The sequence below is a fragment of the Schistocerca americana genome, chromosome 7 (assembly GCF_021461395.2).
Source record: "Schistocerca americana isolate TAMUIC-IGC-003095 chromosome 7, iqSchAmer2.1, whole genome shotgun sequence".
Lineage (NCBI taxonomy): Eukaryota > Metazoa > Arthropoda > Insecta > Orthoptera > Acrididae > Schistocerca > Schistocerca americana.
The window spans coordinates 619,807,000-619,825,337 of NC_060125.1; the positions used below are offsets into that span (position 1 = coordinate 619,807,000).

The 18,338-nt window shown below is 37.4% G+C and overlaps 1 protein-coding gene across 2 annotated transcripts in view; it reads right to left on the reverse strand.

Moving 5' to 3' along the window:
• Positions 1 to 6,980: 6,980 nt before the first annotated feature.
• LOC124621780 (A-kinase anchor protein 17A-like) overlaps positions 6,981 to 18,338 on the reverse strand; it is a 125,324-nt gene continuing 113,966 nt past the window's right edge. For both annotated transcript variants that reach the window (XM_047147216.1, XM_047147217.1), the window contains exon 6: positions 6,981 to 7,685. In XM_047147216.1, the coding sequence (XP_047003172.1) occupies positions 7,138 to 7,685 (548 nt within the window). In that variant the 3' untranslated portion in view covers positions 6,981 to 7,137. The remainder of the gene's footprint in view (positions 7,686 to 18,338) is intronic.

Genomic DNA, 18,338 nt, shown 5'->3' on the forward strand with positions numbered 1-18,338 from the left:
ACTTTCATTTGACATATCATTTATAACTGTAAGTTTAATACAATAAATATTATAAAGCGTTAAAACCGTGATATTCATTTATAAATACCCTGTAGTTTAACAGTTGTAGATTTTTGTACAACAAATATTTTTTCTGTATCTGTACATGTTTGTTTTGTATAACCAAACGGAACTTACTTTGTGGACGATCCTCGTATAAGGGCCTGATTTTTGGTCCCGAGACTGTCAGTCCACAGCTAAGTTTCAGACAAGAAACCTGTGTTGATTAGAACAGCAACAATGCTTCTACTTAACTGTGAAATAAGTGTTACACAATTAGGTCATGTGTTGAAACAATGACAGTGTCTACTCCATATGTACCTTTCTATTCCTCAAGAACAGTGAACTTTGTGGTTAGGTTTTTACTGCTCGTAGATGTTCAATAGTGAACTATTGTAGCAGTATGTGGAGGTTTGCCTGCAAACTATTAATGAGGCTTATGGAAAGTTTAAATAATAGTGCACTGGCCATATATATATATATATATATATATATATATATATATATATATATATATATATATATATATATATATAAAAAAAACTGTGTATTATGGGAGGAGGGGGGAGTGTGAACAGTGAAAGTAAAAGACTGTGAAATGCAACTGTGCACCTGTTGGCTACATCATTTACAGTAGACAGTAGTTGCTCTTCCACAACCCATTTTTCAGCCAGTATAGCAACGCAGTATGTCGATCCTGAGGACAATCAACAAAGAAATAAAAGAAGGCAAAACTGCACATAATGAACAGGGATCGAAAACAGTTTCAAGAACTTACACCACTTACTGCCCGTTTCTGAGCCAAAAATACCCTTTGAGAATGGGAAGGGTTACCCCAAAATAAAATACTGTACATCATAAGCAAGTGAAAATAAGCAAAGTAGACTTCAGATACCATTCAAATAGCAGAAATGGCAGCAGCATTAAGTCTTTGAACTAGATCCTGAACGTGAACATTCCATGACAGTTTAATATCTATCTGAACACCTAGAAATTTGAACTGTTCAGTTTTACTAATCATATGCCCATTATGTGAAATTAAATCATTGGGATTTGTTGAATTGTATGTTAGAAGCTGTAAAAACTGAGTCTTACTATGATTTAGCATTAGTTTATTTTCTACAAGCCATGAACTTATGTCTCAAACTGCATTACTTGAAATAGTGGCAACATTGTACAGAATGTCCTTTAATACCAAGTTAGTGTCGTCAGCAAACAGAAACATTTTAGAACCACCTGTAATACTAAAGGGCATATCATTTATATAAATAAGGAACAGGAGCACCCACCATTTAACCGTGCCCCACTCAGACCCCCATTGTAGCCATTCTCAACACTGTGGAGAATAATCTTCTGCTGTCTATTATTAAAGTAAGAGGTGAACCAATTGTGAGCTACTCCCCACATTTCATAATGGTCCAACTTCTGGAGCAGTATTTTGTGATCAACACAATCAAACACCTGATTTCTATTAAAAATGAAGCCTATCATTTTAAACCTTGTGTTTAATCTACCTATTACTTCACAGAGAAAAGAGAATATAGCATTTTCAGTTGTTAAACCATTTCTAAAACTGAACTGTACTACATACCTCACATCTTCCCCTGTCTGCTGCAAATGTGGCCAAATGAATACCTTTATTTCCCAATCTCACATCCCTTGGGACTAATTTCTTCCTTTTGTTGCTTTCTGTGAAACTGGCCCAGTATCTCTGGGACAGCACTGATGTGCTTTGCACCTGTATTTCCCATCAGTCTCTGAGCAACATTTCTCCAAAGTTTCAGAACTGGAATCTTTCTATACAACTCACAGTATAGATCATAAACATTCACAAATACTTTTTGGATCTTCTTCCCAACCCATAAGCAGTTCTAAGTCTGTCAGCATGGTTTACACATCTCCTATTACAATATTAGTCCTTGATCACAGAAGAGCACTGAATGTTGATTTCAGTGCCATGCCTTTGCTTCTTGGACACAAACATTGCTTCTGTTCCGTGATAATTGGAAACCAGACAAAGTTTTCTTGTCTTTCCACAAAAACACCCCAATTTCAGACATAGTATAATCAACGTCAGCTCTTTCTGCTGCCCCCCCCCCCCCCCCCTACAAGGTGAAAGGCCTGATGGGAAACCTTTCCTATTTTTGTCCTCATTAGGCCACAAGCTATAGTTTTCTCTATTTTTAGCCTTGACACAGGGTAGCTGTAAGTAAAAAGCTTGACAGAGTCCAGTCTCCTGTTTTTGCCTCTAAACTTCTTAGATATACCTAAAACCATCCTTTCTCCCAAAGCATAGTTTTCAAATTCCCTCTCCAGAGATTCATTTATCCCTTGATAAATGTCACAGGCAAGACTATTGCCTTTTTTGTCTTTGTAACCACACTTTACAGATTTCGATGGGTTGTATTGTTTCACTGAAGTTCTCCCTCTGAAAAGTGATTGAGTCATCTCCATTGCCCCCACCTTCTGTCAATTTAGATCTACAGCACCTTTCTACTTTTGTGAGGGTTTCCAAGCAATCAAGCATTTAACTTTTGTTTTTTTCTGTTTCTCTATAGTTCCGTGTAAACTGATTTCTAGTTCCATTGGCACATTCTATCAAATCTCTTTCACAAATTGCATCAAAATCTGAAGCTTTTCAAAATTTGCATTAAACTCTACAGCTGTAGCGTTACTACAATCACTTGCTTCAGTATAAACATCTTAATCATCCTGTACTTCTGTAACATCATTTGCTCTGGCAAATCTTCAAGAATGGCTGCAACAATTTTGTCATCTGTTAGTAGTCGACACAAAAAAAGTGGTACTTTTCTGTAAAACAAGATTCACAACAATGAGACTCATGCTAATTCTAAAAGGAGCCTGGCCTTTGTGTAACTAGATCAACAAAACTAGCAAAATGCAACAAAAAGCACAAAAAAATCAACAAACTACTGTTGTGTAGCCTCTTTGTAGCAGTAATCGAAAAGTGCACCCACAGCCGTATGGAACTCTACAGTACCACAGAGTTTTCTGTTTATTTTGGAAAGAAACACAACAAATTTAACAAAAGAGGCACACAAGATGAAAATAGGAGCTAATCTTCATGATACCTAGACCAGTAAACACACAAATTGCAAACAGTTGTGAAACAATATACACAACAAATATGGTCTCTCCGAAGCAGATCTTCAACTGGTACCAAAGATTATACAAACATAATTTTTGAGCAGTAAACAAGGTCTAGAAGGTGATGAAATGTTTCTAGCTTAAGATAAACATTTACTTAAACATGTCATCAGCCCAGGATTTGATAAACATGTGAAATCAGAATAAACAAAAACCAAAAGTAGTGGTACTCAGAAGTACAATAGACAACAAAGGGTTAACAAACCTAATTCAGAAATTTCAACACTTAAAATGTAAATGAAATGTTCTTGAAAATTGAGAGCTGCTTCTCTTCAAATGGACTGTCACTGAACACGTGTAAAACATGACGTGTAATTTGTAATTCAGTACCGCAAAAGGTCTGACCACACTATTATAAATAATTCATGAGGGTATATCAATAAGTTCCCAGGTCTTTATACTGATAAAACCCGAACTGAAAGTCACATGTTACAGATCAGCTTAAATGTCCAATATCAGAGTTTGAAAATGTCAAGGAGTTGATTAACTTTTCCTATTTTCACCCATAAATGTCTTTTGGCATCACATTACAGAGCCAGTCATCACTGAGGAAAAAAGTGTGTGTTGCACAGAAGTTTGAAATAAAGATAATACGTTGTATCCATTCTAAAAATTCTTGTCGACAGCTCTTTGTAAAGTTGGAAATATTGAGAATCTCACACTACAGTTCTTTCCTTATGGAGTTTGCTGTCAATAATCAATCATAGTTCAAAAACAACAGTAACATTCATAAATATAATACTTGGGGGAGGGGGGGGGGGGGGAGATAAATACTTTACCCATCACTCAGCCTTAATATGCAGATATATACAAAGTGTCACCTACAAACTTTGTAAGCATGATAAATTAATGGTAAAACAGAAAAAAATTGTTGATTCTGCCTACACCAACGACATTGTGCATAGGCCTTAACTACTGAACAGCAACTCACGTACCATGCAATGGTCTTTGCAATGGAACCCCTGCCATTACTCTTGTCCACTGTTCTTTTCCACTCATGCAACAAAATTTATTCTGCGTGCATTCTACACTGTGAATGCTGAACCTTCAAAGCTGAGTACCTTCACTGAGAAACCAGTAATGAGATTAACGCAAACAATAGCAACTATGCAGCAACACATGGTGTTACTACCGAGTAGACACTGGGTTGTCTGGGGGCACAGACAGACTATCATGCACAGTACTTTTGGACATGTTTTCTGAACTTGAGCAGCTACTTTGACAGCCCACACACAATGGAAATATCTTAAACCTTGTAGTAACAAATATGCTAGATCTTATGGACAGCATTAGGATAGAAATGGGGTTAGTGATCATGATGCCACTATAGCAACTATGGTTACGAAAGTTAATAAATTACTCAAGAAGGCTAGGATGGTATTTCTGCTAGAAAGAGCAGATAAGCAGTTGTTAGCATCTCATTTTGACAGTGAACTGACATCATTTAGTTTCTGTAAGATGGACCTAGAGGAATTATGGGCAGAGTTTAAGCAGACTGTAAATCACAGTCTAGAGAATTATGTGCCTAGTGAGTGGATTAAGGATGGAAAAGACAAGTTACGGTTTAATAATGAGATTCAGAAACTGCTGAGGAACCAGAGGCTGTTGCACTCTCAATTCAAAAGGGAATGCACAAATGATAAGCAAAGGCTAGTACAGATTCATGTGTTCGTGGAAAGATCTATGCATAAAGCATACAGCTATTAACATCATTACACAATAGCAAAAGATCTGGTAGAGAACCTGAGAAAATTCTGGTCCTATGTAAAATCGCTAAGTGGGTCTAAGGCTACCATCCAGTCAATTGTTGACCAGTCTGGTGTGGCAATTTAAGGTAGCACAATGATAAAGTTTTAAACTTCATGTTCAAGAAATTGTTCACACAGGAGAATCATGCAACCATACTGTTGTTTGAGCATCAAACAGATCATTTGACCAATGAACAGCATAGTAATAAGCATCCCTGGTGTAGAGAAGCAACTGAAAGAGTTGGAAACAAATAAGTCACCAGGCCTGGATGGAATCCCAACTCGGTTTTTCAAAGAGTACTCTATGTCATTGGCCCCTTACTTAGCTTGAATTTATCACGAATCTCTTGTTCAGTGCAAAGCCCCAACTGACTGCAAAAAAAAAAGCGCAGCTGACTTGTGTGTTTAAGAAGGGCAAAAGAACAGACCCGCAAAATTACAGACCAATATCTCTAATATCAATTTGCTGCAGAATCCTTGCATATATTCTCCATTCGAATACAATAAATTTTCTTGAGACCAAGAAGCTTATGTATACAAGTCAGGATGGTTTTAGAAAGCATTGCACATGCGAAAATCAGCCTGCCCTTTTCTCACATGATATACTGCGAACTATGGATGAAGGGCGACATGCAGATTCCATATTTCTAGATTTCCGGAAAGCATTTGACACAGTGCCCCATTCCAGGTTGTTAAAAAAGATATGAGAATATGTAATAGGTTCACAGATATGTGAGTGACTCGAAGACTTCTTAAGTTATAGAACCCACTGTTCACCAGAGGCATGGGTATTGTCAGGAGTGTCCCAGGGATGTACGATAGGACCACTGTTATTCTCAACATACATACATGAATTGGTGGACAGGGTGGACAGCAATCTGCGGTTGTTTGCTGCTGATGCTGTGGTGTATGGCAAAATGTCGTCATTGAGTGAATGTAGAAGGATATAGGATGACTTGGACAATATTTCTAATTGGTGTGATGAATGGCGGCTAACTTTAAATGTGAAAAAATAAATTAATACGAATGGGTAGGTAAACCAAACCTGTAATGTTCAGATACAGTATTTGTAGTGTCCTGCTTGACACAGTCACATCATTTAAATACCTGGGTGTAATGTTGCAAAATGATATGAAATGGAAGGAGCACGTGAGAACTCTAGTAGGAAAAGTAAATGAATGACTTCTGTTTATTGGGACAACTCTGAAAGAATGGGTCATCTGTAAAGGAGACTGCCTATAGGACACTATCGTGACCTGTTCCCAAGTGCTGGTTAAGTGTTTGGGATCTGTGCCAGCTTGTATTGAGGGACAACATTGATCCAATCCAGAGGCGGGCTGCCAGCTCATATTGAGGGATGACATTGATCCAATTCAGAGGTGGGCTGCTAGATTTGTTACTGGTGCATTCAGACAGCATGAAAGTGTCACAGAGATGCTTCAGGAACACAAATGGGAATCCCTGGAGAGAAGGTGACATTCTTTTCAAGGAACACTATTGAAAAAATTTAGAGAACTGGCATTTGAAGCTGACTGCAGAATGATTCCGTTGCCTCCAACATACATTGTGCACAAGATATGAGAAATTAGGGCTCATACAGAGGCATACACACAGTTGTTTTTCTCTCATTCTATTTACAAGTGTAAAAAGAAAGGAAATGGAAAGGGTACCCTCTGCCATGCACCATGAAATGGATTGCCGAGTATCGATGTAGATGTAATATATTAGTGTAGAAAGTAAAACTTCCACATCAAAGCAGTGTACAAAAGCAAATGCTTGTTTGCAACCCACCCTTCACCAGCATTGCCTTGAATGTGACTCTTGTAATAATGACCTGACTGATTTACTTATTTGTTTCTTGTGTATCTCCTTTTTCACATGCTTACAAAGGAACCTTTTAAACAAAATAATATTAATTCAGATAGACTCAGCATAAATTTTTTATGGTTCTGGTTTATCTGCCAAGCTGCAAAATATAGCAAAAAATAGGTCATCATATCTATGACATAAAGAATAATAAGAGTATTGCGGGACATTAACTTCATTTATTTTTACTAGTCTTTATACAGAAAGAATGAGGGTACAATATACAATATTATCTTGTTTGCTACAAGATCATAAAAATATTAACACATAGACATTCAATCGAAGAATGTAAGAAACATCTTTATTCAATAAATTGTCATCTTTTGCTTTTCTTCTTGTGTTTTGTTTGTACTTCTAAATTTTTGTGATGGTTGTGAGATTTTTCGTCACTCTCTTCATGCTTATGAGATGATAAATTACTTGAGACTGATGATTGGTGGTTACAGAGACTGGTACTGTCACGTGAACATTCTTCTCTAGACCCTGATCTCTTTCTCTTTCTTGAATGAGAGCTCAGTGAATTGTTAGGATCTCCACTTTCCTCGGCAGATTTAGGTCTAGCTTTGGATGATTTCTTGAAGTGTCTGCAATAGCCATCGTTGATGTCACCACAATGTGAAGTCTGTGTGTGGTGACTAAAATGCCTACCATGAAACTCTGGATTCCAATGTGGTGAAAAGAAATCATGGGTAGTATAACCACCTGGTACACATTGGAATGTAGGACTGTGATAGAAGTAGTTGTTGCAGCCAGTATAAATGTAATTGTCCACACGTTTGAAATAAGGCCGATGCTCCATTTGCCTGTGGAATCTGCGGTGCTTTGTCTTCGACTTGTGTTTATGTCGCTTATGCTTCTTCTTATCTACAACAAAAAGGCAGTTTTGCACAATAAAATATGCAGAACTTTTCTAATCACTATATGTAAACTCTTTATGATCGTAACTGCAGTCTGAAAATATTTATAATGCACATGTAAAAATTTGACCAACAAAAAGCAATAAGACTGACAGAAAGCCAGTATGACTTCTCTATGGAGGAACCTATCAAATATCAGGGCTCCTCATCAAGCACAAGCATACACAAGACATGCTGCTTAGAAATATGTCTGTTATCAACATCACCAGCACTATTATGGCTTTTGGAGGGGGTTTGAATGTCAGTAGTTTAACACTTATTCAGTTGACGGTAAGCTGAGACATTGATTATGGAAGTAATTAACACAGTTCTGCAACAGGTAGATGTATTAACAAAATTAACAAATGTCAATACGAATTGCCCATAGTCTATGTGGGAGCAAACAATGCACTATTGGTTGTAACACGTGAGCCACCAATATCAGAGGCCCCCCTCTGCCAATTTTCCATTGAAAACATGTCAAATCCAGTAATTCAAACTGATTGCTTCAAATTTGCATGCAACTGGACACTTCTGAATTATGAGGACTCTTAGCCCATAATACAGACGAACTCTGATATCAGGGAATTTCCAAGAATATTATGGTGTTATCATGACTCACTTTCTTTTAAAATACTGTACAAGGGTCAGATATGAAAGGAACATAAATCAAAAGCTGGAAAATGAATTAAACTTATTCAGATCCAAGTATAATGTAACCAACTGAAAAGCAGTTCTGTTGGAGCACAAAAATAGTGAGTATACTTCTCCAAAAAAAAGACTGACAGGAAAGGGGGAACCAGGTGCCTTATTCCACATCCTGCCTTCCTCACCAAAAATTGTAACATATTCATGCTCTTTTACCACAGAACATTCTAAATCCTTTTTTCTAGTCTCTCTTTGCAGTGAAGCCTTCATACTCAGCATCTACCTCTCACTACCACTGTCTTCATATGGGCAATTCCATGTCCGTTCAATGTAGCACTCAACTTAACCCACTCAGATTTCTTTCAAATTTGGTGCATTAAATGATATAGATGGGTGATGGAAAACAATCAATTTGTAGAGGTACAGGACAATTGTGAAGAAAGATACAGGTCTGCCACACCAGACACTTGTATTATCAAAAGTTATGACATTCTCACAAAAGTGGATCCAGTGAAGCCAACTGCATCTGCATCAGATCTGGTAAATATTAACAATTCAATTGGAGACTTGTGAAATGAGATGTAACCATTTTTATTGCCTTTTCATTGAAGCTACACTGTAAATGGTTCATAATACCACGACAATAATAATTTTTGTTCAAAATTACTTATGAATTGTATATTTTAATAATTTGTGTTTCATACTTATATGCTACCTTCAGCATTCTGATAGTGTGCTGCTGGCCGCTGTGTCCGAGTGATTCTAGGTGCTTCAGTCCGGAATTGTGCTGCTGCTACGGTAGCAGGTTCGAATCCTGCCTCGGGCTTGGATGTGTGTGATGTCCTTAGGTTAGTTAGGTTTAAGTAGTTCTAAGTCTAGGGAACTGATGACCTCAGATGTTAAGCTTCATAGTGCTTAGAGTCATTTGAACCATTTGATAGTGTGCTGATGCTGCGACAATAAATTTTTGGTACAATGTCTTCAGTGTGCCATCTTGATATCTACCATGTTTATAGTAGCATAATGGAAATACACAAAATATTTTTTCAAAAAATCTAGGGTGGGGTGTTCCGAGATATTTACGGTCAAAGCTTAAGCTCAATGACCTTGAATGTGAAAATTTTTGAAAACCCACTATCTCCCACGTCAATGTAAAGCTCTACTCATTAGCTTTTCAATTATATCAGTTTCATAGTTGTATCTGGATTGGAACCAGAATTATAGTCAATTATGTTGAGACAGACCCATGTAAATTTCACACTATTTCCAATTCTGCAGACTTTTAACTTTCTTCGCAACTATCACATATCTCTGCAAACTGGTAGTTTTCTATCTCCTATCTAAATCATTTAAAGAAATCTGAGATGGTGATGCTGAAAATGTTAGTTTTCTGCACTGATTTTACCCGTATGTCTCTCTCCCACTGTCTCTTTTTTCTCCCACTTGCACTTTCTCCTGTTTATCCCTCCCACTGGCACTGTCTTAATCCCTTTCTCTCATTGCTCCCTATCACTGACCCCACCTCTGCCACATTCACTGGCTGTCTGCCCCAATGTTATTGTCTTTGTCCCATTCTTTTCCTCTCCCGTTCCCACTATCTCTTTCTCTGTTGTTTACCGCCTGAGGTCTTTCTATTCAACCACCACTGCCTTCTCTCCACACGTATCCTTGGGAATGGATTGCTCAGGGTTTTGACCCCTAGACTGGAAAACAGTAACATGTGTATATAGTTGATGGTGGAAATTGGGCAAATTTATTTGTGTTAAAGTTCACTGGTTTGGAGGGGCCCAGACTATCCAAGCCTATGTATCGACTCCATTCACCTCTATGTAGACTTTCTTGGCATGTTAACAGATCTATCTCTTGTTGGGTCTTCAGCCGGATAAAAACTCATCTGCTCACAATTTTTCTTTGGTCCGTATGGCCCCCATAATCAGGTGAGAAAAGCTAAGACAGTCTCGCTGATAACGGATTCAAACTGTGAATGGTGGAACCTCTGCAAGCAGCGAAAACATGAAAGCTTAGGTAATGTGCAAGTGCTTAAACATTGCTGAAGCCCCCTGGCGCAAGAAGAGTTGCAGTGCCTCCGGTGGTGAATACTGTTGAAACACAATATATTGTTAGAAATCAATACTCATGGCTGGCCAATACAGATGCCGTTGTTTCTTCACATCTGATAAAACAAGATTCCAAGTTTTACTTAGCAGGTATTCATTATCATAGTTAATGATATTATCTGTTAGTCTGATTTTGACAGATTCTTTTAAAACACAATCCCCGTAATGTGAGGTGTTTGCAGCCACTTGTGTCTCATTGTACAGCATCTTATGTCCCTCTGTAAGCCACTGCCCAGCCATCGCACATTTGTCAAGTTGTAATAATTGTGTATGGCTACGATGTTCAACACATCTGTCATTGACGGTATGAATATTTTGTTCACTGTATATTTTACCGCATTCACATGGTATTTTGTAAACACCAGGCTTCCTCAAACCTAAATTGTCCTTCACAGAGCCAAGAAGTGCTATACTCTTAGCTGGCAGATGGAATAAACATCTGATTTCATGTTTCATCAAAACCCTACCTATCTTGGCAGACATGTTCCCAGCATATGGAAGGAAAGCCACAATACTAAAAGTGTCTTCAGCTCATTTAGGTAATGGTCCAAACTCAGATGCACGTCATATCTGTCTGTTTATATAGCCCTTATGATTAAACACACCCTCAAGATGTTGCAACTCTTGTGGTAAATTCTCAGCATCTAAGATAGCATACGCTCTTTTGACCAAGGTCCTTATGACCCCTGTACATTGAAACAGTGGATGACTGGTGGTAGCATGTAAATACCTATCAGTATATGTCGGTTTCCTATAAACTCTGTGTCCAAGAACACCGTCATCTTTTTTTATAACCGAAAAGGGTAACCCCCCTTCTTTTCAATCTCCATTGTGAATCTGATTTTACAATGAAGACAAACTGGTGCAATAACAAGTATGAAAAATCTATTGCATCTGGCCAAACAAGAAACATATCGTCAGCATACCTCAAAAAACAAGTGGGCTTCAATTTTTAACGATATATCACTTTTCAGTAGTATTCACTACTGGAGGTACTGCAACTCTTCTTGCATCAGGGGGCAGCATAAATGCGCGAGTGCTTGCATGTTACCTCAGCGCATGCGCTTTCATATTTTCGCTGCATATAAAGGTTTCGTTGTTCACAGTTTGAATCAGTTATCGGCAAGAGCAGCTTAGCTTTTCTCACCTGATGATGGTGGCCAGCTGGACCATAGAAATATTGTGTGCAGATGACAGTATGATCCAGCTGAACACCCGACAATCTCTACTGCCACTGTGTCTCACCAATTACCACCACCTATTCTCTCTTTGGCTCTCACAGCTATTCTCTTAATTCATCTTTCCATTTCTCTGCCGCTATCTCCCTCACACCATAACTGTCTCCCCTTGCTTTCCCTCCCACTGGCACTGTCTCTTCTGTCTTTCACAGTCAATGACTCTCTGCTGGTCTCTTTCAGCACAAAAAGCATGAATACGTTCACATGCCAAAATTTTTGGTAAGGAAGATAGATCAGGATTCAGGCAGCTGGTTTCCCACTTTTCTGTTGACGTCTTTTAAAGAGGAACATATTCGGTTTTTTTGTGCTCTGAAAGGAGCTTTTTTCAGCTGTTTCCCTTCTTTTCCCTGTTAGGGTAGGATGTGCTGCTTATATAAAATTAATTCTGTACAGCAATAACGTTTTGACAGTTTGCTTATACTTCGACACATTTACATACAAACAACATAAAAACAATAAATAAGTACCTCTAATATAATGTTAAAACAAATCATCTCCCATTCAATGAAAGCTCACTTTACTGGGCAACATTTTAGACTACACTGACAGTATACCAAAAAAATGTTGTGTTCAGTTTCCAAGAACAATGGATTTTGTGTGACAAAATAATTTTTATGCTACCAGGTGGCACCATTAATTGTTTCCTGGTTAAGACAGCCTGTATACAGGTGTAGAGCCCCTTATAAAGAGTCAGCACACTATAAATTTTTATTGGTGAAAAAATGGCAATTAAAACATAGTTTGAAAATGCTGGAGTTACAATAGAAAACAGAACACATTTCAGAAAGGCAGTTCAAAAGGCAGAATTTCAGGAGAGAAAGAAAATAACTAGACGAAAGTGGACTCAAGAAGAAAGGGAACAACACTCTAAAAGGATGAAGGAAATTTGGAAACTGAAGGAATCTAATACAATGAAGAGTAGCCAAAGTTGATTCATCGTACCCTTCAAATGGGTTATTCGAAAGAAAAAAAAAATACAAAACAAAACAAAAAAAAAAGTTTGGTGACCTCAGAACCCTTGCAATGGCTTCAGAACCCTTGCCATGTGTCCACTATGTCAGTTAAAACTACATTTATGCCTCATACCTGGTATTACTACATAGTTTATGTACAAAAGTATGGTAACTTTGAACCTATTTTGACGATTTGGCATGAACAGAAGTTACAGAAGTGGTCACCCCCACAACTGGTACTTTTGTATCCAAAAATCATGGTTTTTTGAGCGAATCTTGATAATGGATAAAGAATTTTAAAATGGAAAAATGTTTCTAGAGAAATGTCTAGAGAATGTACAGTTAAAATCTGAGTAATTTTCTATGCTTAGTTATATATCTAAAAACTCTTTGTTTTAGATATATTTTTCCCATGTGGAATGTTTCCCTCTATTAATTAATTTCTATGCTTAGTTATTTAGATAATTGAAACCCATGGTGCAAAAATGACTAAAAACTGGTTTTTGCTATTTTGTGCGTAAGTATGGTATCTTTGAACAAACAGACAATGATACTGAAAAAAAGTTTCAAAGTTTTCTGAGAACTTCATCTTAAGAACATGTGAAGGTATGGTACCATCACAAAGAAATATATTTAACATCAGTCATTAGTTTACATGGCAAAGTTATGGATCCGCCACACAATAATAAGTGTGTATCACGGCTACCTCTGGTTTGGCTGAGGTCAGAGGTATGAAACAGTCTGTGATAGCTAACAATGTTTTTCAGGGGACAGTAATTGCTGTCACTTGACACAAGCACAGTATAGTAGTTGCAGGATAACAGTTTGAGAGTGGAGTTGAGGCAGTGCACTAGCCAGCACTGTTAGGCTGTTTTGCTAATGATTTCTTCAAATGCTTACTCGTAAAGTGGTTGGTTACTGTAAGTTTCTGTGTGAGTGCAATTGGTAACATATGGTGGCATGTTGAATGTGACTTAGCCGTGTGTAATTAAAAGTGTTCATAATTCTAGAGAATCTGTAATAAAACATAGAGTTCATGATCTCTTCCCAATCATTGTTCTCAATCGATTCGTTCATCAGTAGTTCCCCTAAAGGATCAGCTCTTCCAGTCAGATAATTATTAAATTCACAGAGAAATCTGTACAAGAAATCATCATAATATAACAGTCCAGACATGTTATATATGGAAATCAGTGACAAGGATGTTGAATCTGAACAATCTTCGAATCCAGAGTATGATGTCTAGTGTCAACATACTGTGAGTGAAGTTGGTATTTTCAACAGTGCCTTGATTTTTCAAGCAACATTGGATAGGGAAAGGAATATAAACAATGAACAATTAAGCTGATAATAATGTGCATGCACAGTATAGATATAAATAACAATAGCTAGTCAAGCTGAAAATAGTGACACAATTAACAGAGAGGACAGTATTGATCAGGATGGTGTTGCCACAGACATCGTTAATGAATAAGAAACCAGTAACAGAATTCAAAGTACAAATGTAGTAGCAGAAAATGAAAGTTCAAATCTCGATGTAAATGCTGAATCAAGTGAGACTGCAATAGACAACAATCGGACTGGTGCTGTAGGAAGGGAGGATGCATTAATGCAGCTCTTACAAATGAAATTCACTGATTTAAATAAAAGATCTGATGATCAGGAGCAAAATTTAAATAAAAATCTTGACAACCAGGAGTAATATTTAAATAAAAAGCCTTATGAGAATAACAATAAGTTAGACGATATTAAGAGGGATATAAGTGCAGAGAATCAAATATTGAGAGAGGATTTGAACAAATAACTTAATTAACATACTCAAAAATTGGATGTAATGTTGGATGAAAAGGTGGTAGATATTTGTATGACTTGCAAGATTTATTGACAGATTTGAAACACAAGATTACATGAATGAAGAAAATCAAATATACCGATGACATTCAGGACAGTGAGCAATAAGACGAAGATAAAGAATCTGAAGTGGTTGAAGTTCAATCTCAACTAATCTTACACCAACAAGAAATTTATCAGTCTACTGAAATGAGTGCAGTAATTCATTATCCTATTGTTGGCATGCAAAGGTCATGTGATGATAGTAGTATGGAAGACAAGGTGATTTTTGATTTATGACGACATTCTACACAGTTTAAAAGTAACGCTAATGAGCAGTATCTATTTATCAAGGCCAATGTGACAATGGTTGGAAGTTCACATGTGAAGATATTTATTGGTTGAGCAAGGGAGTTACTATGGGAAATGTTATTTCAACATGATGAAAAATGGTTTTGCTATTAATGGATAGCTTAAAGTTTTACACTTGTGAAATCTGAGTAACACAGATATAACTGACTTTTGTGCACATCAAATGTACATTGGGGACTACATAGCATGAAAGTTAGGCATGGAAGATATTCTGGCATCAGTACAGTTCAGAATAGCATGCTCAAGTCAATATTTGTCCAAGGATTGACATAGCTATATACATAACTTATTAAACCACAGCCAGCATGCAAAGACTTGTGATCAGAACTTTACTACAGATCAGAAGAAGAATTTAAAGTGGAACAGTAGATCAAAAAAATAGAGCAAGAAGGAGAAAATAAGAGATTTGTATGCTCACATTGTGAAGAAGAAAAAGAGACAAAAATAGATCAGAAAGGGAAGAGTGCAAAATTTCAAATTTACTTTCGAATGATAACAAATGGAGATGACTTTCAAAACTCTGACTTTTGTGGGATTTTGTTAATGTTTTTACAGATAAGTGTGTGTGTATAGATAAGTGTATAGATAAGTGTGTGTGTATTTAAAGTTACTTTCTTGAAATTTTTTAACCAATTTTTGCATGCAACTTTACTTAATGATGCAGCGGCACAAGTTTTGTTTTGGAGTGATTCTGACACATGTTTTCTTTCTGTGCTCACGAGGTACTGGCCAGCCATGCTACATCATCATCATGTCAGGCTGTGCAATCAAGTGACTTATGGAAGGTGACCAATGTTACAGCATGTGATGTCACCAGTTCACAAGCTTTCCAAGGAGTGACACACCGAGACATGCAGCCCATGACCACGATCACCGCTGCGTGCAGCTAGCTGTCGGTTCCCTTATAAGTTTCAGTGTGAATGTGATCAGTAACATATGGTGGCACATGAAATGTAGCTTAGCTGCATGCAATTAAAAGTGTTAATAATTCTCGCGTATCAGTAATAAAACACACAGTTTGTGATCTCATAACAATCGTTGTTCTCAATCAATTATATCATCATCTGCTTCCCTAAATGATAAGCACTTGCAGTCAGTTAATTATTAAATTCATTGAGAAAGCTGAACAAGAAATCATTTTAATATAACAGCCCAGACATGTTGTAAACATCTGGTAAAAATTTTGATGGTCTGTCACAAACAGAAATTATACAAGTGGCCAACCTGATAATTGGTACTTTTGGTAATCAAAAAGCATGGTATTTCGAGGTTTTCTCATGAACTGCCCATGAATAAATGGTGCTTTTATAAGCTGCCTACAGCCCATCCTAGATCACACATAATGCAAAAGAACCAACTAATTTCATCAATTTGCCTGGTCTGTGGGCTGGAGGAAGTTTGTAATGTTTATATTTTGGCCCTGAACTGTAGGACAGTTACAGTATGCCTGTTCTTCCGATAATTGTGCTGCAAAGTGACTCATTGCTCATCTTTGGACTGTGTAAAATGCTGCCGGTAAAAATATATACTTCAAAGAATTATGGTTGTCAGAAAATTTATGTGAGATCAGATAATGATGACTGAGACCTGTAAATGAATGTTCAGCTACACAACATGGATACAATAGCAGATCAAATATTTGCAGGCATGAGAATAATATGGAGATGGTGTGTATGACAGGAGAGCATACCACTTCAATTTTACTGGACTGAATATTTAAAGGGGGGGGGGGTGTAGATATGGAGGCAGTGGAAGTCAGTTCTCTTCACAGACAAGCCATGCCCTGTTATAAAACATTTTTGGTTTACTTGCTGTGGCAAATCTGGATAAAATCTCAACCTTTCAATGAAGACAATGGAGGATTTTTGTTGAAAGCTGGAGATTTTAGCCAGATTTGACATGAAAAGTGATGAGTATGTTTTATATAAGAATGTCGTTGCGAGGAATTTCGATCACATATCAATCATATCCTGTTTTCAGGATCCAATGATCTAAGAGAGATTGGGGTGTATACAATTTGCAAAAAATACTCTAAAGACATAACCTAGAAACATAAATATTTGTGTATGAAATAATAGTGGCCAATAAAGGCAACGATCCATATTACTGTGCTATGGACAGAGTAGGAGCCCATACGTGGCAAGCCCATAAGAACTGAATTTAATATGCTCAAAGAGTGTCCTATTGTTTTAAGCATTGTACTGTAATCAGTCAAATAAGAGCATGCAATCAACTAAAAAAAAAGGTGGGAATTTAAGGAGATGGGACCTGGATAAACTGACTAAACTAGAGGTTGTACAGAGTTTCAGGGACAGCATAAGGGAACAATTGACAGGAATGGGGGAAAGAAATACGGTAGAAGAAGAATGGGTAGCTCTGAGGGATGAAGTAGTGAAGGCAGCAGAGGATCAGGTACGTAAAAAGACTAGGGCTAGTACAAATCCTTGGGTAACAGAAGAAATATTGAATTTAATTGATGAAAGGAGAAAATATAAAAATGCAGTAAATGACTCAGGCAAAAAGGAATACTAACATCTCAAAAATGAGATCTACAGGAAGTGCAAATTGGCTAAGCAGGGATGGCTAGAGGACAAATGTAACGATGTAGAGGTTTATCTCACTAGGGGTAGGATAGATACTGCCTACAGGAAAATTAAAGAGACCTTTGGAGTAAAGAGAACCACTTGTATGAATATCAAGAGCTCAAATGGAAACCCAGTTCTAAGCAAATAAGGGAAAGCAGAAAGGTGGAAGGAGTATATAAAGGGTCTATACAGGGGCGATGTACTTGAGCAGAGTATTATGGAAATGGAAGAGGATGTAGATGAAGATGAAATGGGAGATACAATACTGTGTGAAGAGTTTGACAGAGCACTGAAAGACCTGAGTTGAAAGAAGGCCCCGGGAGTAGACAACATTCCATTAGAACTACTGACGGCCTTGGGAGAGCCAGTCCTGACAAAACTCTACCATCTGGTGAGCAAGACGTGAGAGACAGGCGAAATGCCCTCAGACTTCAAGAAGAATATAATAATTCCAATCCCAAAGAAAGCAGGTGGTGACAGTTGTGAAAATTACCGAACTGTCAGTTTAATAAGTCACAGCTGCAAAATACTAGCGCAAATTCTTTACAGACGAATGGAAAAACTGGTAGAAGCTGACCTCGGGGAAGATCAGTTTGGATTCCGTAGAAATATTGGAACACGTGAGGCAATACTGACCCTACGACTTATCTTAGAAAATAGATTAAGGAAAGGCAAACATATGTTTGTAGCATTTGTAGACTTAGAGAAAGCTTTTGGCAATGTTGACTGGAATACTCTATTTCAAATTCTAAGGGTGGCGGGGGTAAAATACAGGGAGCGAAAGGCTATTTACAATTTGTACAGAAACCAGATGGCAGTTATAAGAGTCGAGGGGCATGAAAGGGAAGCAGTGGTTGGGAAGGGAGTGAGACAGGGTT